Source organism: Camarhynchus parvulus, chromosome 4, assembly GCF_901933205.1.
Source record: "Camarhynchus parvulus chromosome 4, STF_HiC, whole genome shotgun sequence".
Lineage (NCBI taxonomy): Eukaryota > Metazoa > Chordata > Aves > Passeriformes > Thraupidae > Camarhynchus > Camarhynchus parvulus.
The window spans coordinates 71121090-71142722 of record NC_044574.1 but is presented as its reverse complement, the minus strand read 5'-3'; the positions used below and the strand labels follow the sequence as shown (position 1 = coordinate 71142722).

The following is a 21633-nucleotide window of genomic DNA, read 5'->3' as shown; positions in this document are numbered from 1 at the left end:
TTCCCACACATTCCCTGTTTTATTGTTGTCACCTCTTCAGTATTTTTTTCACAAGTGTTCCTAATGAAAAAGGCAGGCAATTTAAGCAGTCTTGTATCCACAAACTGAAGTTTGGAATGAAAACTAGAATTGTTGTTGTCTGGCTCCAGTGTTATCCACAAGCAGCAAGAATGCCTCAGGTTTGGGATAAAAAAGGCACATTCAACTATACCAGGTGTTAAAGAAAGTCAGTGAATCTGTACTTTTCCAAGTGAAGTACAATCACTTACATGTAGGACAGGGACCCAAAACTATCCCTTAGATCTATTACTCTTTCCCTCTCTCTTAGCTGTCATAAAACAATGTTTTCAGCATTTCATTTTTAATTTAATTTACCTTTGATGGCAGTGTATATTAAAAACAAAAGGCCTATTTTCCTTTCTCCTATAGGAAAAAATATTTCCATTTTTCAGGTGATCAGCTGTCTGTCCTTTGCTCTGATTCCATTTATTCCTAGAATGGGGTTTTATCCCAAACTTTTAAAACTTTTAAAGAGGGGATTATAACTGAAAGTCAAACCAAACATTAAAGATACAAAAATAATATTGCTTGAGATAATTAATCTCTTTACTCCTGAATCATTTTAATTGAAAAAATGCCCAAAACTAAGCAGCATGCTATAAAACTATTTATATTAAATTCTGATCTGAAAAAAAACCCCCAAACCATTATGGCTTTGGCTGCCAGAGTGACCCAGATACAGTTGCTAAGTTTAATTACATTGGTTTCACATTGTGCCCCGCGTGTAAGTGCTTTGAGAGCACAATTCCACTGAAGTCAAGGGAAAGCTTTGTATTGACTTCAGAGGGCTTGGCTAAGGCTCTTAGTGAATAGCTTTAAGGCATACAATCTGCTGCCAAGGGTGCAGCTGGCTGCATATCCAGCAGATGTTTGCAGGACAGAGGGAGAAGCAGAGGGAAACTATTTAATGTGATATGCCTGTCCCAATAGCAAGGCAGGTCCCTGAAAGCCACTTTCACTGGTAATCCTTTTCAAATACTGCAGGTGTACTCTGAGCTGGGTTTGCCAGCCAAGAATGGACGAGGTCAGGCCAACCATTTGCTGGTAGACGGTTAATAATCTTCTGGAGCTGCAGAGGGCCACAGAGAAAAGTGGAGGTGCTGGGGTGCTCAGGGACGGTGAAAATGAGTGCAGGAGTCTTGGTGCCCCACAGCTGCCTGGGGAATCTGAGCTTGGGGCAGATCACATTTGAAGTCTCTATTGCAAAGTAAATGCAGAGTTTAGTTGTGAATTGAATTGAAACATTTACATAGTTGGGGTTTAACCAATCCTTTCCTGGAAAATCCAAAGTCTTCCTGCCAAATGAAGTACAATATATCCACGGACATGCAAGCCAGGTCTTTAATAACAACCATAGGACAAACATGCAGCTGGCAGGAAAAAACCCCACAGCCTGTCTAGGGTAAGATTTCCTCATTCATCCCATTGTAAAAGCCTGCAAAAGGGCTTTGGCAAATTTGCACCCAAGTCTCCCATCAGAGACTGACGCCTGCCTAAGTCTTTTTTCTTCTTTTGTGTGTGGAAATTTCAGCTAAGAGGGCTCAGCAAGACTCAAGAATGCGGTTAGGGAATGACATTTTGCTTTATCCATTCTACAGAAGTGTTTGCCACCTTTCACTGAGAAGCCCTAGAACTTTACAGGTTCTTTGAGGGCAACATCTTTTCCCAAAGCAGCCTAGGGACATCTGGCTAAGTGAGGAGTCTCTAAAAACACCAGTTCACGTGTGCTGGTGGCTTTTTTGTCTCATGGGAGCACCAGAAAGCTCACCTCAGGAATGACATCCACCCTGGGCTGTCCTCAGCTGGTGCTGGGCAGGGAGAAGGGGGAGGACAACATGAAATCTGTGCAGGTGGAAAACAGGTCCTGGGAGCTGAGCAGGAGCTCAGAAGGACACAGGCTGGGCAGGAGGGGTTATGCAAAGGAGAAGCAGCAGAGAGCATAAGGTAGGAAAGGAACAAACAGCAGTTGAGGTGTATTTCAGAAAGAGAAGGTAGAAAAAAGAGGGGAAGAGGAGCAACTGATAGCAGTATAGGGATTTTTAACCCTCAAGCTACCAGATGCTCTTATACCTCCGCTTCCTTTGCTGTGGAAAGGAAGGAGGAACTCTGACACAAAGGCTGCCACACCATCTGCTCCAATTTCCCAGGGACAGCAGCTCCTGCTGCAGGTCACTTGCAGGGGTAAGACTCTCCCCTCATGTACATATCCAATGACCCATGCACACCAACATGCTTCCTCCAGGAGATGAAGAGGGCTGTTTTCAGCTTGCTGTCTTAGAACACCTACAGGAAACTTTTACAGAATAAAATCCCCTAAAAAATGGAATAAAATCCCCTAAAAAAAAAACTTTGCTAGTGGAACATTAACATCCAAGTGCTTTATTTTTAGTGTTAAGACAGACAGACACTAAAGCTGATTTGGAAATCTTAATTTGAACCAGTTGTTCATGTAAGTTACAGCAGCATCTTTAATTCTGTGCTCAGTACAATTATTTCCAAAGAAGCTCCATGCAGAAAGCTCTCAGTGAGGAGGCAGGATAGATCCCCCTTCTGCTGCACTGTACAACAGAGGAAAGGGAGCTATGAGATGGGAAACAGTGGCTGAGGAAATGTAATGGTGCTTCAATTATTCCTGGCAATTAGGTACTTCTACACCTGCCACTACAGAGCTGTTCACAGGCAGTGAAATCCAGCCATGTAAACCAAAGCTTCTACACATGGCCTCTGGACATGTTTTGTGTTCCACTAGCTGTGCCCAGCCTCAAACAGCCTGTGGACATGCTTAGCCTTCAGCAGCAGCCAGTGAAGCCACTGAGAGCCGCGTTCTGGAGGTAAATTCTACCAGCACTAAACCTTCTGGGAAGCCTTTAACATCTCACTGCAGGCCTGCAGACAGCACTGCTCTGGCTTGCCTATATGCCCTGGTTATGAAGCTGGACAAAGAGCACATTAATGAAGTGTTTGGACAAGAATGTGAACGGGCCAGTGTGAGAGCAGAAGCGACATGTGCTGTCTGATGCACAGGGAAGCCAGGGAACAACACACTGGGGAGGGAGAAGAGGGTCAGAACCAGGTGTAACTGCTCGTGGCAGGCCTGTGAGCTGAGATAGAACCTAAGGAAATATTTCTGTATTCAAGCCTAGGCCAGAGATGTATTTAAGCCATCAGCAGAGATGCTGAATGGCAGAGCTAGCCTTCATTTGTGTATTTAAGCCCTCATTTCTGTAATTAAGCCATCAGTGGAGATGCTGAATGGCAGAGCTGGCCTTCATTTGGGCTTTTCATCTTAGACCCTGACTTAACAGCTGCATCACCACTAAATATATTAAAGACAACACACACATTTAGCAGAAAAAGTAGCCAAACTGTTTTGATGCATTACCCTAGCTACAATGTTTTCAGTTTGGATTTTATTAGGTTTATTAACAAATCTGCCTGCAACCTGCTTCCTAGGCTCCATGGAACTGATTTCTCTGAGAATGGCTACACCAGCTCCCCAGTACGTCCACGTGAACTATTTTACTTTACACAGCTCTTTGAAATGTGAACTGGTGCATCACTGACTGCAGCTCGGGGGGCTATTGACAGCACCTGGCAATGCATCAGCTGGAGGTGTTTCAGTATTGAACTCCACACGCCTTGCGCAGCGGGGAGAGGGCCCCAGTCCTTCCCGGCGAGGCCCCTGAGCTCCATGACAGCTCCAGCTGGGAAAGTGCACGGCAGACAGGACATTCACCATCTGAATGCAAACACGCCACTGACAAAGATCAATTACTCTGGCAGCTTCTAACCACATTTGAATGTTCCAAATTACAAAGAGCTTAACAATTTCTTGTATGTCATGTGCTCCACCACATGCTTAGTAACTGGGAGAAATGGCCCTTAACTGGAATTAGGAGTACAGACTTTACTTCAGATAGACTTTAAGAGAAATCTGACAGAAAAAGGACTTGCTTCCCCAGAACGAGCAATTAGTTGTCCTTGGTGAGTATAGCAGACAAAACTTTATTTACAGACTTTCTACTTTCAGATTTGAACCGAGGGCATGATTAAAAAAATAAAACCAGTCCTGAAAGCTATGTGAAAGATTGTATAAATCCACCAAAACACCAGTGAACAATCTTCTGCCTCACCAAGCAGGCAGCCACAGACACACAGATCCCAGCACCCAACCAACGCCCATACACATGCTCTCCCTTGCTAATGCTAGCGGGGTGCAGGACAGAGGTAGAGCCAGACATTTCCAATTGAACTGCCCTTAATAAATCAATTAATTATTCAATAATATGGCAAAAAGAGTAAGATGGGAACAGACAGGCAAAGGCTGGGGATGTACTTGAGGCTGGTGTTTCCCCTCTGCCCTGAGGGGCTGCTCTGCAGAGTGCTTACCGGAATCCCTAGAGCTTTTAGAATATTCATTTTACACATCGGGCAGGTGCGATGGTCTAGCAGCCAGGGGTCTACACAGGACTTGTGGAAAAGATGCCTGCAATGAAAACCAGGATATCTTAATTCAAATGCACCGCAGCACAATTTCCCACTCAGTCCCAGATGATTCTGAATTCTGTTAAGTGACAGTATTTCAACTGGTGCCGTCTGTGACCTCTTCAAGGACTGCAGAACCAGGTCCTGTGCACAGAAGGCTAAAATGATTCCCGCAGCAACCCAAGCACATGTGCACATTTCATGTGCTGGGAATAGAAGATGTACATACTCAGAGACTTTGGGAAAATACACAAAATGCATTAGCAAACCTGATACTCTTTAAATGTTAAAGACTGCCAGTAAACAAAAGCTGCTTGCTGGAAAAGGTAACAATCATGTTAGTTTTTCTTAATAGTTCTACAGACAGACCTGATTATACATAATTTAAATGTGAAGCCATTGAGGGCCTAGTATTTTTCTGGATAGAGGCATAAGGAAATAAACTGAATTAGAAAAAAACCAACTTTTCATTTAAACAGAAAAACCTGTACAATGCTTCCATAAATATTCTCCCTGACTTCCCTGCTCTTTAGAAGCTGCCCATCAGAGAGAGCTCCTACACAATCCCCTGAAGGAATCGTTGTTAATCCTGTTCTGAGTCTGAAGCAGCCCTGTAGCTGCTGGGCACCACTTTCCCTAGACATTAATCAGGTGGAGCACCTGAAAGTTTCTTATTTAGCTTTGCCTTTAACAAACTGATAATGACTGTAGGGATCTTTAGTGTGTGTACCTGAGTGGCAGACTGGATACAAGAAAACATTTCTTCACCCAAAGGGTGGTCAGGCACTGGAACAGGCTGCCCAAGGAAGTGGTATCTGGAGGTATTTTGTGACATGTGGATGTGGCACTTGAGGACATGCTTCAGTGGTGGGCTTGGCAGTGCTGGGTCTATTGTTAAGACTTGAAATACCAAAATATCTGTATGATGCTAAGGCTCAGCCTGGTGCACAGCACATACCAGTGTCTACAAGGAAATACAATCTCTGAGAAAGCCAGAGTCACCTAATGCACCAAAGTAACTCTAAATATTTAACTGCTACTCATTCAGCTGAATGGGTCAGCAGATGTGTCCCTGCATGGCAAATTATTGCAGTCCTGTGCTTTGTGTCATTTTACAAAACTATGGGAAAGGGCAAACATATTCGTGGAAGTTCAACCTAGTCTAGTTAAAAAAATGTGGGGTATCAAACCTCATTTGATGCTGTATGTCAATATGATGAATCAAATGAAGCATTGTGATATTTGGAGTTTAGGCCACTACCTTCCTGAGGCTGCTGAAGTTCACAGCTGTACTTCCAAACACGACCTGATCTAATGGACAACAACAAATGAACCACATTTTGGTCTCTGTCCTGCTTAACATCTCTTTCCTTCCATCTTAGGAGGGGCATGTTCAGCACACCATCAGACAAGCATTCTGAATAGGTGAAAGCACAAGGATACAGTTCTTGGGCATGTGTAATTTTACATTTAGAAGTCTAATCAACAGGTTTTCTTGAGTTTGTTAGTTCAGTGTTAATTCATTATGTCTTACCTTTCGGCTACATGAAATAATAATGAAATTGTTGTTAGTGATAGGTTTCTTTAATTATATAATCAAATTCATAAATATTCGTATTGGCAAACATTTGAAGCACATTTGTGCCAAAATAATCAGTCCATTTACAAAACCTGAGATATTTATTAATCTCTCAGAAAACAAAACAGATTTCCAAAATCTGTTTTGAATAAAAAAAACATAGTTTCCACCAAGACATTTTACCATAGACCAGAAAATTCCCTTTTGTTTTCAATTTCCAGCTTTGAAAGCCTCAGTCAAACTGGGGTTCATATTAGAGAATTTCACGATGTTTGTTCATCATCAAAAGCTTGGAACACTTTCATGCCTTAAAGACCTTAGAATCTTAAGTTCAGTGTTCCTAAGGTTGGCTTCAAAAACAATATTCTAAAATAAATCCTGACAATGCCAAGTAATTTAAAAACATGACAGATCTTGTCACTTTGCACATCTCAATACTAGTTCAGCACAGTGTATTATGACTCCATTAATTTCAGATTTAATATGTACTACAGAGGGAACTCGGTTATTTGACAGAAATCCACAGAATAATGGAATGCTACTGAAAATCAGATGAAGATTTGCCTTTTAAATTTTTTTTACTGCATTATACGATTAGAGCTCTTATAATATCTGTTTTGAACATGTAAACATTTGTGCAGAAAAGCAAGGTGGCAGGCTTTGCAGATTTGGATTTGAAAGTTTATTAGGTATAGCACTATGTACATGCTTATGGCATTCAACTAATTGTCAATTGTTTTATGTTCCAAATTCAAGCAAAAAAAAGTCAGCATAAACTATGATGAGAGCAACTGCAGCATTTCACTGTCCCATGGTAAGGCAAAGATGTAAAAAGATCAACTGCAACAAAAATCCCTTCCTTTGCAGTTCTGACTGATGCAAGTTTTAAATGGAAGGAGATGATGGGGTCCTCATGGGTGATTTCAGAAGTAATGACCCAAACAGGAAAACAGATGATGTTTTCAAGAGATGTTTCAAGCTCAGGCTCAGGACATGGCTTTGACAAAGTCAAAGCTAGAAAAAAATACAGATTTTTTTTCCCTATTGTGCGCAACCACATTCATTACACCAACGATGTTGATGTTGATTTGAAAAGTTTCTCAAAAGAACTGCAACTGATGAGTTGACAGAGAGGAAGGCGAGATGTTGTCACAGCCTCAAAAGGATTTTTGTAAGGGAAAGGAAACAACTGTTCCCCACCTCTCCCAGGGATAAGAAGCACAATGATGTTGTTTCAACTGCAGCAAGTGAGATCCAGGTTACACAACAAGAAAGGCTTCACCACAGTCAAGGTAATGAAGCACTACAATAAATTACCAGGGGGTTTGCAGCCTCCATCCCGGGAGACTGCAGAGTGTGTTGGAAAAAGCTGCCAAGGACGACACGAGCGTGCCAGAGCCCCTGTGCTGCTGCAGTGCTGCCTCCCTGGGATCCCCCCTGCACTGCTGTGCCCTGTGCCTGCACGGGGCTCAGCCACACAGCACACAGCCAACGAACCTCAAAGTCCCAGAGCATGCCATTCACTGTTATCTAAATAGCACTTCACGTTTTTTTAACTAGGCACTGCTTTTGTTTGAAATGTATTTGTGGTTTTTTTTAAAGATGCAATTTTAATCATACAAGAAAAAAAAAATCACGTCACACTCAGTCCAAAATAACAACAACAACAACAACAACAACAACAACAACAACAACACTAATAATGATGCTGATGTTGATGACTATTTTAGTACAACTATTGTAAAGTGTTCAGCTTGCCAACAGTTTTGAGAGGCTTTTTTTCCAGATTAAGGGAAACTATTCTCCTCCCAGCTTCCACTCCTAGTCTCACCTATGCAGAAAGAGAGGTACATCCCTGATAACCCTAAGTAAGAGCATCAGTTGCCTGGATTAGACCTAGGGCTGAAGTACAGGATTTAGAATTTTTGTGAGAGACTGAGTAGCACTGTAGTATCCAACAAGAAGGTTTGAGATTTTGGGGGGTGCATGTACAGTATTATTTGCTTCTGAGGAGGTCAAAAGAAGATGATGAGGCTGAGAGGACGGAATCAAAGGGAAGAATGTGTGTGACAAAATAATTTTCACAGGAAGCTAGCAGGAGTGAAAACTGAAATCACAGTTGTTCACGGAGTGAAGGTTCAGGGAAAAAGAATGAGTTGGAACAAGGTCAGAGAATGTGTTTATCTGTGAAAGAAATGAAATGGCAAAAACAAGAACCTATGAGGCCCTCAGCAGAGATAAGGCTGAAAGAAATGCCTTGCCTCTCTGCAGAAGCTTAGTTAAGTTAGTAAAAGTTTGGTAAAAGGCACACACTGGGAGCAGCAGGACCAGTACCTTCTCCAAAGCTAGAGCAAAAAGACAATGGTGTTCTGCAACTGGAGATGGAAGACAAGCAGAACGAAGTAAGGCTGTGACAAGAGATGCCACTCCAGGACCAATGAACTTGGCTACATTTGATCTTGTGTCAGTGCCCTTAAAGACAACTTCAGGGATGTTTGCTACCATTAACCTTAAAACCAGCTGCAAGTCAACTCTTTTTACTTTTATCAAGTGTCATTCCTTACTTGTTTAATACACTCTGTAGAGTGAAGTTTATTACTTCAGTCAGCTGTGGGAGCTACCTGATGAAGACAGAGAGGAAGAAGCACAAGTTCACTTGTTATTCTCCTCTGAGCTTTCCAGAGTGGGTACACAAAAACAGCTCTCCAGTGCCAGCAGAAAAGAGAGAACATTTGGGAAAATAGCCCAAGTCCTAGTAAACATGATTTTTTTTTTACTTCAGAGCTCATCCACTGCTATACTGGAGGTTTAATGAGGTTCCCATGTTAGAAAATGCACACGGCTCAACTGAGGATACTGGAGCAGGAAAACTACAGAGTCTGTAGGTCTTTATCAAGACATAACACTCTCCTACTCACTCCAAAGAAACAGAAATGAATCCACTTTTTGTTTTGGATGAGGAGATGAGATTGAAAACAGCAGAAAGAATCATGAGTACCATTTCATGTTTCAGAAGTTCAAACCCGTGCAAGTGTGTAAAACACTGCCCTTGCAGTTTGTGCAGCAGGAAAGCCAGGGCTGGTGAAACAGCTGCTTGAGAAACATCTTGGAGTTTTTATAACTCCAGACTGCTAAGGCTCAAAGTGTGGGTATTTTACAAGACAGTTCTGCTACTGCTACCCTTTCAGCATGAGTCATTTTCTGGGTGACCTTTTAAGTCAGCCAAGAACTAAACACCACCTGTTAACTCTGTGTTTCCTATTCACTCTGCTTGACACCACGCCGGGCAAGACAAGGGCTCATTGAATTATGAGGTGGGACACAAGGGAAAGCTAAAGCTTAGACATATATTTAAGCTGTTGTAGATCTACCTCAAAACACTGCCTGTCCCTATCATGCAAAATTTCCAAGCTTTATTCTGCTTCTGTACAAACAGGCTTGATGCCAAACCAAGGTCCACGTTTTCTGGTAGTTTCTCATTTTTCCGTATTTCTGCTTCATGAAGTGATGTGTTTGTGTCTGCTTATAGAAAAAAAAAAAAGAGTTCACATGCAATTTGTCATTGTGGGGGATCCACAGTGGGTCAAATTTATGATTAATCTGTTGCTTTGTGTTAGCCATTTAGTGATGGCAGAAAACAGATTTAATGAATCACATGAACTAACAGAAATGGACAGCTTGTAACATTCCAATATCTACTAGGGTACAAAACAGCAGGAAAATAAACAAGTATTTTGGTTTCTCAAGCCAGTGAACATGACTCAGGAGAAGAAAGAAGTTTTATTGAAAAAAATAAAATCTCTGCTCTATATGTGGAGCACTTTATATCTGTATTTCTATGGAAATCAATCACTTGCTTTTGCTCTCCTAGGGGCAACTGATCCTAGGAAATCTCCTAAGAAATTGACTTCCTTAGAGAGATTTTCCATTAGGGAGCACTTCACAAATGACAGCACAATAGCACAACGATGAATACAGCTGTTAGGGGTGGCTGGAGGCTGCACTCCTGTGCCACATCACTGTGGGTGGATGTGCTGCACAGGGCATCCTCACACCAGGCATGCTGCACAGGGCATCCTCACACCAGGAATGTTGCACAGGGCATCCTCACACCAGGAATGCTGCACAGGGCATCCTCACACCAGGCATGCTGCACAGGGCATCCTCACACCAGGAATGCTGCACAGGGCATCCTCACACCAGGAATGCTGCACAGGGCATCCTCACACCAGGAATGTTGCACAGGGCATCCTCACACCAGGAATGCTGCACAGGGCATCCTCACACCAGGAATGCTGCACAGGGCATCCTCACACCAGGCAGGCTGCACAGGGCATCCTCACACCAGGAATGCTGCACAGGGCATCCTCACACCAGGAATGCTGCACAGGGCATCCTCACACCAGGAATGCTGCACAGGGCATCCTCACACCAGGAATGCTGCACAGGGCATCCTCACACCAGGCATGCTGCACAGGGCATCCTCACACCAGGCAGGCTGCACAGGGCATCCTCACACCAGGAATGCTGCACAGGGCATCCTCACACCAGGCATCTTGCACAGGGCATCCTCACACCAGGCATCTTGCACAGGGCATCCTCACACCAGGCATCTTGCACAGGGCATCCTCACACCAGGCAGGCTGCACAGGGCATCCTCACACCAGGCAGGCTGCACAGGGCATCCTCACACCAGGAATGCTGCACAGGGCATCCTCACACCAGGAATGCTGCACAGGGCATCCTCACACCAGGCATGCTGCACAGGGCATCCTCACACCAGGAATGTTGCACAGGGCATCCTCACACCAGGCATCTTGCACAGGGCATCCTCACACCAGGAATGCTGCACAGGGCATCCTCACACCAGGAATGCTGCACAGGGCATCTTCACACCAGGAATGTTGCACAGGGCATCCTCACACCAGGAATGCTGCACAGGGCATCCTCACACCAGGCAGGCTGCACAGGGCATCCTCACACCAGGCATCTTGCACAGGGCATCCTCACACCAGGAATGCTGCACAGGGCATCCTCACACCAGGAATGCTGCACAGGGCATCCTCACATCAGGAATGTTGCACAGGGCATCCTCACACCAGGCATCTTGCACTCGCCACATCTCTTTCTGTGGCTGTGCGTCTTTTCTGACAAAAGTCATCTTTTTCTCAGGCCCAGGACAGCAGAAGAAGTAGCTCAATGGGGAGCAGGAGGCTGCTCTATCCCTGGCTGCTGTGGCCAGTGCTCACCCTCAAGTCAGAGGCAAATTCTCCTAAGGCATTCATTCTACTTAAAAAAACCCGTGAGGAAAACAGATAAATCAAAACTTTAGTTTAAAAATCCTACTGAAGACTTTATTATAGGCTCAGGTCAGACGAAGTTTCTGACTACCATACGAAACCCTCAGGGTCTCACCACCATCACTAGTTTCACTTCATGTTGAATACAGAGACATTTCAGATATCTTTACCAACAGATTCGGAATAGGCCTAAATAATAAAATTCACTCTTCCCTCCCCAAGTTCTCAGGTAATCGCATCAGTGTGAAACTGAGAGCAGAGACTGTCTTGAAGTAGAGATTATTAGAACTAAAAGCACATTCAATTTACCTGCAAGGCAATATCCTGACAACATCATTGGGTTTGTAGCCTTCGATACAAACAGCACAGTTATCAAAGTCTGGCTCAGTCTCCTACAGGAAAGAGAATATTCATCATATTTATTTTTTATTTTGTTAGCCAATCTCTTCATACAAGAGCCTATGTGACAAAGTAAAACAGTCACTGAAGCCCATTGCAAATCCACTAATGCATTTCAAAACCAGCAAGTCAGATTTTCTGACATGTTTCCAGCTGGGAACTTGCACTGGGAAGCATGCAGATTCAGTTTGTATGTTTTAAATTTCAGAGTTTTTTGCATCTTTAACCGAATCACCCCCTCTCCACACTCAGTTTCATCTGTAACTTGCTTACCAGCACTCCTCCCCCCACCTCAAAGGACACAGTAGCTAAACAAGCAATTGGCATTTCTCCTCTGCCTCATTGTTCCAGAGGTCTGAAGGAATCCTCAGCACAGAGTTCAATTCAGTAACAAGCATTTTGAAACATTACCTTGTCACCTTTCCTGATGGTCCTGACCTGCAGCTTGCTGATTGCTTTCTTCGCAGCATCTCCAAGCCGGCGCTGCAACACAAAATTTCCTCTTAAGCAAAGAGCATCCCTTCATGCAGAAATCAAAACCTTTTCTCCCTAGGCTTCTTAATAATTTTAACTGCATGGAACAGGACAGTGTATAAATAGAAACATAATAATTCATGAAAAGGGCACAATAGGTGTTCGACGCTGCAGCAGTGCGTACCAAGGCAGGTAACAAGTCCATTATTTGGTTATCCTACTCCTTCCCTCTCTTTTTTAATGACACTTGTTAAAAAAAAATACTGGGCAGTTAGCAGAGTGAAGGCTGAACTTTATTCTTACATGGTTCCATAACTAGCTCCTGATCTTCAGCAGGATACAGCTTCTGAAAGTGAGCTGGTAAATGTTTTAACTACAAAAACTCTGAATAATCTCTCCTGTCTTTTTTCCTGCAATACAGAGTCGCCTATTTTATAAAAATGAGGTGGAAGCATCTGCAGTTTCTTACAGGTAAAGCACTATATAGTCCTGCAGTAACATCCTGTCCATACATAACCATTTACTCATTCTTTGCCTTTCTATCATTTCCTCCAGTGGACCATGAAGTGATTACCACGTGATGTTTCTGACTGCTCTCCCATATTTCCAAAACACTGTTACTGTGCTGGCAGGGTCACAGCCACCAGGACTAAAGTATGTAATAACAGCCGGACACAAAGCACCCCGTGCTCAGACACTGCAAATGGACACGTCTGCTCCTTGCAAGAGGCTGGGCACACGGCAGGGCAGCTCACACAGTCACTGGTCAGCACCCTGGGCTATGCAGCTTGTTCCTGTATCAGTGCTAAAGGACCTGGCTGCTCCCTTGTGCTAATCCAGCAACAAGGCAGCCTGGAGACAGACTCACAGGCTGGAAAAGTCTTTGGGAGGTCATGTATTCCCACCCCCTGCTCAAGGCTGGATCCACTTCAAAGCCAGAGCTGTGTTAGTCAAGTTTTGACTATCTCCAAGAAAGGAGATTTCACAACCTCTGTGGGTAATTTGTTCCAGTGCTTAACCAATCTCAGCCTTTTTTCTTCTCTAAACATACTAATGGAATTTCCCTTTCTGGTAATTTGTGACCATTACCCTGTGCACTTCCAGGAAGAGGCTGCTTCTGACTCCTCTCTGACCACCCTTTTTGCAGCTGGAAGCAGAGCCCTTCCTCCTCCTTGGCTCCCCACCCAGCTGAGTACGTTCCCTTCACCCCTCCTCAGATGCCATGTGCTTCTGCCCCCAGACCTTAGTGGTGACCCTGCTTTGGGCACTCCTCATTTTTTCTGTGCCTCTCTCACATGGTTTCAGGCAGCAATGCCCACTCCAATGTTTTCTTTAAAACAGTTCATGTTCCAATTTGCCACCAATAAATGACTTGAACTCTTCCCTTCACCTCCTTTCCCCAAACGCATTTCCAGCCGTGTGCTGCTAGAGAGAAGAGAGACTTAGGGCCTCTGGTGATCCAGAAGACATTCAACTTTCTGAGCTGGGAAACTCCAGTGCCAGGGTTCAGAGGGCCTGTCAGCAGGAAGGGTTTCCAGCTGCAGGGGCTGAGAGCACGCGGCCAAAAACAGAAGAAAGTTTGAGGTAATTTATAAGTTGAGACCCCATCACCACACAGATGTGACCACTAAATTGCCACTTTGGTCTTCAGATTCAATTAAAATCACCAGATTAAATTTAGAGAGCAAGTTTGTTGGATTGGAAAGGCTGACAAAACACATGCAATATTGAAAGCAGAGTGCAATTTCAGATCTGGCTAAAGAGGTGAAGACAATCTTGGCTATCAGGAGATTTACATATGAGCTTTCCAGCAACTTAATTATTGCATGTGCAGGAGTATCTTGTAGTTAGACAACATCTCTTTCTGTGGTCCATCTTTCTCAGAGTCTCCCTTAAATAAAAGAATCAATGAGAGTTGGAAACATTTCTTGTCAGCTATTTGGTTCTTTAATGTAAATCAAAGACAGACTGATAACATACAGCCAGACAAGAGCCATTCTGTCATGCTTCAGAAAGTGCTTGTGATCTCCTTTTATCATTATTATTACTTTAATGAATGAAATGTCTCAGTTCTTTTTTGCACATTCTTGAAAGGGGAAAGGACAAGATTAAAAACTCCTGTACATCTTTGATTTGCTTTCATGTTTGCTTTCTCTTATCTATCGTAAATAGATACGTTCATAACTTACACGTAAATGAGAATAATTTAGTTTTTGAAAGAACAGGAATTTCTTGGTCTAAAGTCATCATTTCAAAGGATTCTCCCATTTGAATGCAAGGCATGCTATCAATAACCAATTATTTTTCCCAAAAGATAAGAGGCATTACAGCAGTTTAAGGGTTTAAAGTGAGGCTTAGAGATTTATAGTCATAAATCTCATAATCTCATTAGCAATGCTGCAACACTCAGCACTGGACTGGAAGGAGTTAAGCATGTCAGATGCAGTGGTCTTGAGGAGACGGCAATGCTCATTAAAAAGGAAGGACAGTGGCATGGAAAGGACCACTCAGGTGTTCCTGAGAAAGCAAATGACCGTAGACGCTGTGGAGGAGAAGTTACAGAAAGTGCTTCTCCCTTAATGGCCTTACTAAACTCTCATCTTGGCAAGGAGATCACCTTGTGCCTTGTGGAGAACGAGCTGCATCACCAGCACGAGGTATCGGGCACATCTCATCACAGACAAAGGCTGCGGACTCCACCATGGGAAGCATCTGCCCAAATTGCTCCAAAGATTGACATCCCTCCTCAGTGGCCCAAAACTCTCATTCCGAGCCACAGCCAGCAGTATTCCTTCTCAGATAAATGCTCTACATGCCGACAGTCACACACTAAAGATTAACCCGGGACACACAAGATCCTCTCAAGTGCAGTGCAATCACCACCTGCTTTGGCTTCCACTTTCCTGCAAAACTTAAGGAGTCCAACCAGTTTCAAAATGACTGTGTAGAAAGCTTCCTCTGAACAAGAAGCCAATGGAAAGAAGGGACATGGAAAAATGTGGTAAAGAAGTCTGGCACTGAAACATCATCCTCTCTTCATTTTCACATCTCCCAAACAATAAAAAGAGAACTCTAGTACTGCTGGTGAAATATGAAAAACTCTGACAGACTGACAGGGTCGGTTTGTTGTTGTTGTAGCTGTTTTTAAGTCTGGGCCCTGGCTGTTACAGGGCTGTAACATCAGGTCATATTTTGCTGAATTATCTCTGGAACTTAACTTGTCATGGAATTCTAATTCTGCTTCTAATTAGCTCTACAATGTGATATTTCTTGATTTAAACAATTTCCACAGCCTTTTACAAAATCTCTCAACTCTCTCATCTTCAGGAGCCCTCCAGGAACAAGCTGCTGAGGAAGCAGATTTTCTTACACAAGTTTATTCTCTTCATGTTGAAAGGATTCACCATCAAGACAACCACCAACTTCCTGGACATCTCGTTAGGTGGGAAAAAAGGTTCAACCAATGTGAATATTACCACCTATCTTCTACTTCCATATGTAATGTACAGTTGTGTGTGCTAGAGGTACTCTTAAAAATTAAATGTATTAAAATAAAAATTGATATCTCACCACGTTTGTAGCTGACACCCTGGCTGTAGGTGCACAAGCCCATGGTGGAAGACAATTGTGTGCTCTACTGCACTGATCCTCAGCCAAGTGGGGATGAATAGACCCTGGCATTCAGCAAGAATCTTTGAAATCCTGATTCTCCACTCATCAAAATCAGGCGCCTAATTGGAGTAAGCTGTGTCTTCCTTCTGGCATGTGAACTTAGATTTTGCACACATGATGAGTAAGAGTGGTGGCTGAAGATGTAGATGGACTATGTCCAGGTTTCATCTCACTGTGGAGTCACAGGAAATGATTCCAGGAGATTTTTCAGTCTTTCTAGCTGCCTCTCTCAATAGCTGGACTCATTGCTTTCTTGATGGTAACTAAATCACTTCGTTTTGGACTTAGTGCTTGCTCAGAAACTTACGCCTCGTGAAAGAAGGGAAGTGGACCTGGAGAGTCCCCGGATAGAGAAGGACTAGACAAAAGTGTTTATGAGGCCTGACAAAAGGACAGTATGATTTTAATCAGAAATTTGTGATCCCATCCTTGAGCTACAAGAGAAGGTGTCAAAGAAAAAGAAAACCCAGAACCTGATGGAAAACAAAGAGGAAACTCATGGGAAGGGCAAGAGCAAGCTGAGCTCTTCTGAACTACCTACCTCATTATATTCTGTAGCCAGGACTAAAAGAAACAAAACTAAAAAGCCACAGCAACCCATTAACACAAATAATAGGGTTTTGTTTGTATATTGCTACTGTTTTCATATGAAAAGAGCTAATAAAGAGACTAGATGTCAGACCAAACTGCATGAAGACTTTTTAGGTTGCCCCTTATAATTGCCCTGTTTTTCCCTTCAAAATAATAATATTAATAATTAATAATATGTAATTACTTAGGAGGCATCCTTTCTAATTCTTCTAAAGAACAGAACTAGTATAATGATCAAGTTGTTAAAACCTCTCCATAGGGCAACTGCTTGTGCACATGTAGGTCTCATTTAAACTTTGGAAAGAAAATGCTGAAAGGGAAATACGTTTGAACACATCATAAACACATCAGTTTCAAACTATAACATATTACCTGAATGAACTTCCTATTTTGCTGAGTTTCATGTTTATGTATGTCTATTTACACTGCTAGGCTGCCTGTATAATTACTTGACTGAAAGCACACTTACTCACACACACAAATTAGGCCCGCATGTGCTTTTGCAGACAAAGCATCTAAAAATTATCACAGACGTTGCAGTCGCAGTGAATCTGCTGCCAATGATGTTCAAATTCCAGCTGGGATAGTCTCGTTCGTGCTATCCAAAATTCCAGACTGTATATTTAAATGGAAAATACATTCTTTCTGGCTGTAAATACAGAGCAGCTGCTCTCTATCTCAGAGGGTGCCTGAATTTCAATGGGGGAAGGCGAGGGATTCCTACACGTCAAGTATTTGTCACAGAGTGTGTAGCAGGGCTTTTCTCTACCAAATGATAATTCATACTCTGAGTTTTACCTTTCTGCAGAATAAGCTAGGTAACCTTCCTGGCCCTGACAGTAATTTATTGAGGGTTCAGAAACCTCTCTGAATTACAGCGCATTTTTTACAGTGCAGTAAAATGGTTATCTCTTCAAATTTCATATGTTGATAACATTTTCTACTGTACCATTAGAGTGAAATGTACAAGCCTCAGCTTCCCAGTTCTGCTGAGATAGTTGCATCCGGCCAAGAAAATAGTAAATTTATTGTTATTGTTGCTATTATTATCCACTGCTGAACTACATAAAGATGGGCAGTGCTTTACAAAACCACTGCTACTGACTTCTCTTCAGCTCTATAGGCTTTTTATCTCTTTCAAGGGCTTTGGACAAGATGCCAAAACCAATAACAATGGTTTAATAACATTAGTGGCTATCACTACAGTCTGTTCAGTGATCATTGTCAAATGAAGAGCGACATTCGTCTTTCTAGCCCAAGATCCTTCTAAGGAAGCATTAAAGTGAGAATAGGTTCTTTTTTCCCCCCTTTCTTCACTCATCAAGAACATTGCTTGACAAACACATACCTCACAATGTTTTAGTCAGCATTTTGATCTCAAGGGCCTTTAGTTATACACATTGCTATGACATTTGGCTATATGTACCACAACAATATTTTCACAAATAAACATCACCTTTCTGTCTATTTTTTTGTGTTTTGCATAAGGAAAAACCCCCATAATATACATACACTATTAATTTCAGTTTTTTCTTGAATCCCATCTATACTGACATAAGTTTTGGATTTTCCCAGTCACAGTCATTTTAATATTCCTATTCTTTTCACTTTCTTGGGCTTTCTTTTGGCTTTCTGTTTTTACTACACATAGACAATTTCTTTAACTTTTACTTCTACAATAAATCCTGTGGTGATTTTTTGGGAACACAAACAGTTACTCCAGCCCTGCTCACCTGATTTCTGTCCCTGGCGTTTGCGTAGCGGAATCTCTGGATGTAGTAGAAGACCAGCCATGCCAAGGAGATGATCATCAGCACAATGAAGGAGATGGAGACGAACACCACCGAGGTGCGGCTCACGTACTTCTGCAGGTTGCGTGTCCCGATGGTTATGTACATCATCACTGTAATGTTCCTCTCCAGGAGGCTCACTATCTCTTTTCCTTTGGGTTCAGGAATCATTATTGCTACAACATCTTCTAGGCCTATCAGACAGAGGGAGAAAAGGAACCTTAAGTAAATGAAGTGATCACCAAAAGGCAATCATAGAATCACTGATTATTCTGAGTTGGAAGGGACTCACAAAGATCACTGAAGTCCAACTCCTGGCCCTGCATAGGACATCCCAAGAATTCCACCATGTGCCTGAGAACTTTGTCCAAATGCTTCTTGAACTCTGTGAGGCTTGGTTCTGTGACCACCTCCCTCGGGAGGTTGTTCCAGTGCCCAACTATCCTTTGGGTGAAAAATCTTTTCTTAGCATCCAACCTAATCCTCCCCTGACACAGCTTCAGGCTGTTTCCTCAAGTCCTGCCACTGCTCACTTGAGAGAAGAGATCAGTGCCTGCCCTGCCGCTTCCCCTCCTGATGAAGGTGTAACCGCAGTGAGGTCTCCCCTCAGTCTCCTCCTCTCCAGGCTGAGCAGACCAAGTGACCTCAGCCACTCCTCACACAGCTTCCCCTCAAGGCCCTTCACCATGCTCGTGGCCCTCCTTTGGGCCCTCTCTAATGGCTCCATGTCTTTTTTATATTGTGGCACCCCAAGTGCCCCCAGCACTCAGGGTGAGGCCGCCCCGGTGCAGAGCAGAGCAGGACAATCCCCTCCCTTGCCCAGCTGGCCATGCTGTGCCTGATGCCCCCCAGGACACAGTTGCCCTCCTGGCTGCCAGGGCACTGCTGACTCACATTCGGCTTTGCATCGACCAGGCCCCCCAGGGCCCTTTGCACAGCGCTGCTCTCCAGCCTCTCGTCCCCCAGTCTGTCCCTACATCCAGGGCTGGCCCATCCCAGGTGCAGAGTCTGGCACCTGCCCTTGTTGAACTTCCTGTGGTTGGTGATTGCCCAGCCCTCTGATTCATTCAGCTTTGGCACAAAAGTAACAAGAAATCTGTGCTTTCTTCGCCTCTTCTCTCCTGTTTACCAAGAGGGAAGTCAGATGGATCTGGTGAAGGTTTCAACTGAAACCAGATACACAATGTGTTTCTACATACTAATCTTGGTGAGATACCTAAAATGTGCTCCATGGGTTGACACAAACACAGATTTCTAGCTCTACTGAGGCTTATCTGGATGACATTGCTGTAAACACTGCAAAAAGAAAGGAGCACTGCACCCAACACTCCATATACATTTATGGCAGTCTGTTTTGCAGGGCCATGAGTCTGTCAGAGAAGCCCCTCCAAACTCTGCACTCAGATCAGAAACACTTTCAATCACAGATTCCCACACGGTTTCACAACCAGAATACACCAAAGCATCACTGCTCCTGCACCAGGCTGGCAACCAAAGAGCAGCTCAACATGCTCCCAGTGGCTCCCCACAGCCCAAGGCCATGCAGCAATTTGTGACTCTTTGCCGGGAGCTTGACTCTCCAACTGATAAAATTTACAGCCAAGATCACAGTTTAATTCCACAAAAAATTGCCTGTGCAGCCCAGATCAGCACCTGACACAGCATGCAGCACGGCTCCACAAGGATGCACGTCAGCACTGCTGAGGCAGCAAAATCCCACTCCTGGGATGGAGCAGGGGCTTCCTCCAGTCCTGCCAAGCCTTCTGTCCTGACCCTGTGACTGGGCCCTCCACTGACCTAGCTATCCTCAACTTTGCACCAGTTTTCCTCTCTGTACAGCACTTTTTGATGTTGCATCAGACATTGCTGAAAGTATTTTCTTTTTAATTTTAAATCCCCTGTGTACATGAAATATATGTGGTCTGAAATTATCTGGGAATCACGAGGTTGTTAAATGCCTTTAATGGCCTCACAAATAAATGATCACTGCTTTACAGTTATTATATATTAGGGATATTCTGTTCTTTCACTTCATGAAACAAGCATGTAGACAATTTTTACAGCTAAACTATGTTTTGCAATAGCCAGTTGTTCCAAGTAGCTAAGGACAGACAGGGTGTATTGTAATGTAAAAATGTGCTGGAACAACAGCAAATGAAATGATCACAAACTAGCATTTAGAAAGGTAAAACTGGGAGTGTTTGAACTCAGAGCTATGCTGGGGTGGGGCCTTAGAATTTTACCTGAAATCCCAGGAAATGGGAAATTGGCTGATGTTGTTAGTGCCATGGCTGGCTGTCATTTTACTGGGGCAGGAGGAGAAAGCACTGCATTCATGGAGATGGGAAGGGATCCCTCGGCCACAAATGGAGGTGTGGGAGGCTGGCTTGCATTTTCAACAGCATCCTTCTCCTTCCAAGCTGGCATCCAATGTGAGCTTCACCAGTTCAGCACTGCATCCTGGTCTTCAAAATCCAGCTCAGACGCTTCTTCACTAAGAAATCCTGGGAGGTACAGACCAGGTTTTCAAATGGATTTGGGTGCTGAAGGCCATGAGGTGTTTGGCAGGACTTTGGATATACACATGGGGGTGGTGCTCAGCAGAAAACCCTAATTGTGGTGGAAACTTTATAAAATTCTGCTGGGTGCCTGCATCAGCTGGAGGTACTGAAATAGCTGTGGCAGACTGCTGCTGCTCAGAGAAATCTGCTGGGAAGCTGGGAACTGAACCCTCGTCTCTCAAACACCACCCCTCTTTCTCTCAAGAGGCTTTCCATCATAATACTTCCCTGATTATGAACAGGTCACTCAATGAATAGAGAGGATCAAACGTTTGCCTGAGTCAGGAGTTTTAGATATTCATGACTGGAAACTTAACCTTCCTGCTGATACTATAAAGCATTACTGGTTTTCAGCTATTCCCCTTCATTTTTTTCTAGCAAGAGTCTACCATCAGCAGTCAAGATAAATCTAGCCTTGCAACTCTTCTGATACCTATTTATTACAAAAGGCTAATGCAATCATTACCCTAATGGCCTAGGGAAAATTTGCCAAGTCTCAAAGTGGCTGAGAAGGGCACTGGTGCCATGCCAGTAATTTTCCTGCAGTCAAAAAGAAAAATTGTCTGGAGCAGGGGTTAGCTGTCCACATGACTTCCCTTGTTATTTTCCCTGTCTTAAAAAAAAAAAAAATTCTACAGGAAAACTAAAACACCAATCTCACGCATAGCCAAAAAAACCCCAGAGTGAAAAATTCCACAGCCAATATCACTGAATTTAATCAA

At 43.4% G+C, this 21633-nt stretch overlaps 1 protein-coding gene across 1 annotated transcript in view; it reads right to left on the bottom strand.

Annotated features, from left to right (window-relative positions):
• RNF150 (ring finger protein 150) overlaps window positions 1-21633 on the bottom strand; it is a 108435-nt gene that overhangs the window by 26171 nt on the left and 60631 nt on the right. The window contains exons 2-5 of the mRNA XM_030946913.1: window positions 18294-18544; window positions 12235-12306; window positions 11734-11816; window positions 4450-4546 (exon numbers count right to left, since the gene is read on the bottom strand). Coding sequence (XP_030802773.1) covers window positions 4450-4546; window positions 11734-11816; window positions 12235-12306; window positions 18294-18544 — 503 coding nt within the window. The remainder of the gene's footprint in view (window positions 1-4449; window positions 4547-11733; window positions 11817-12234; window positions 12307-18293; window positions 18545-21633) is intronic.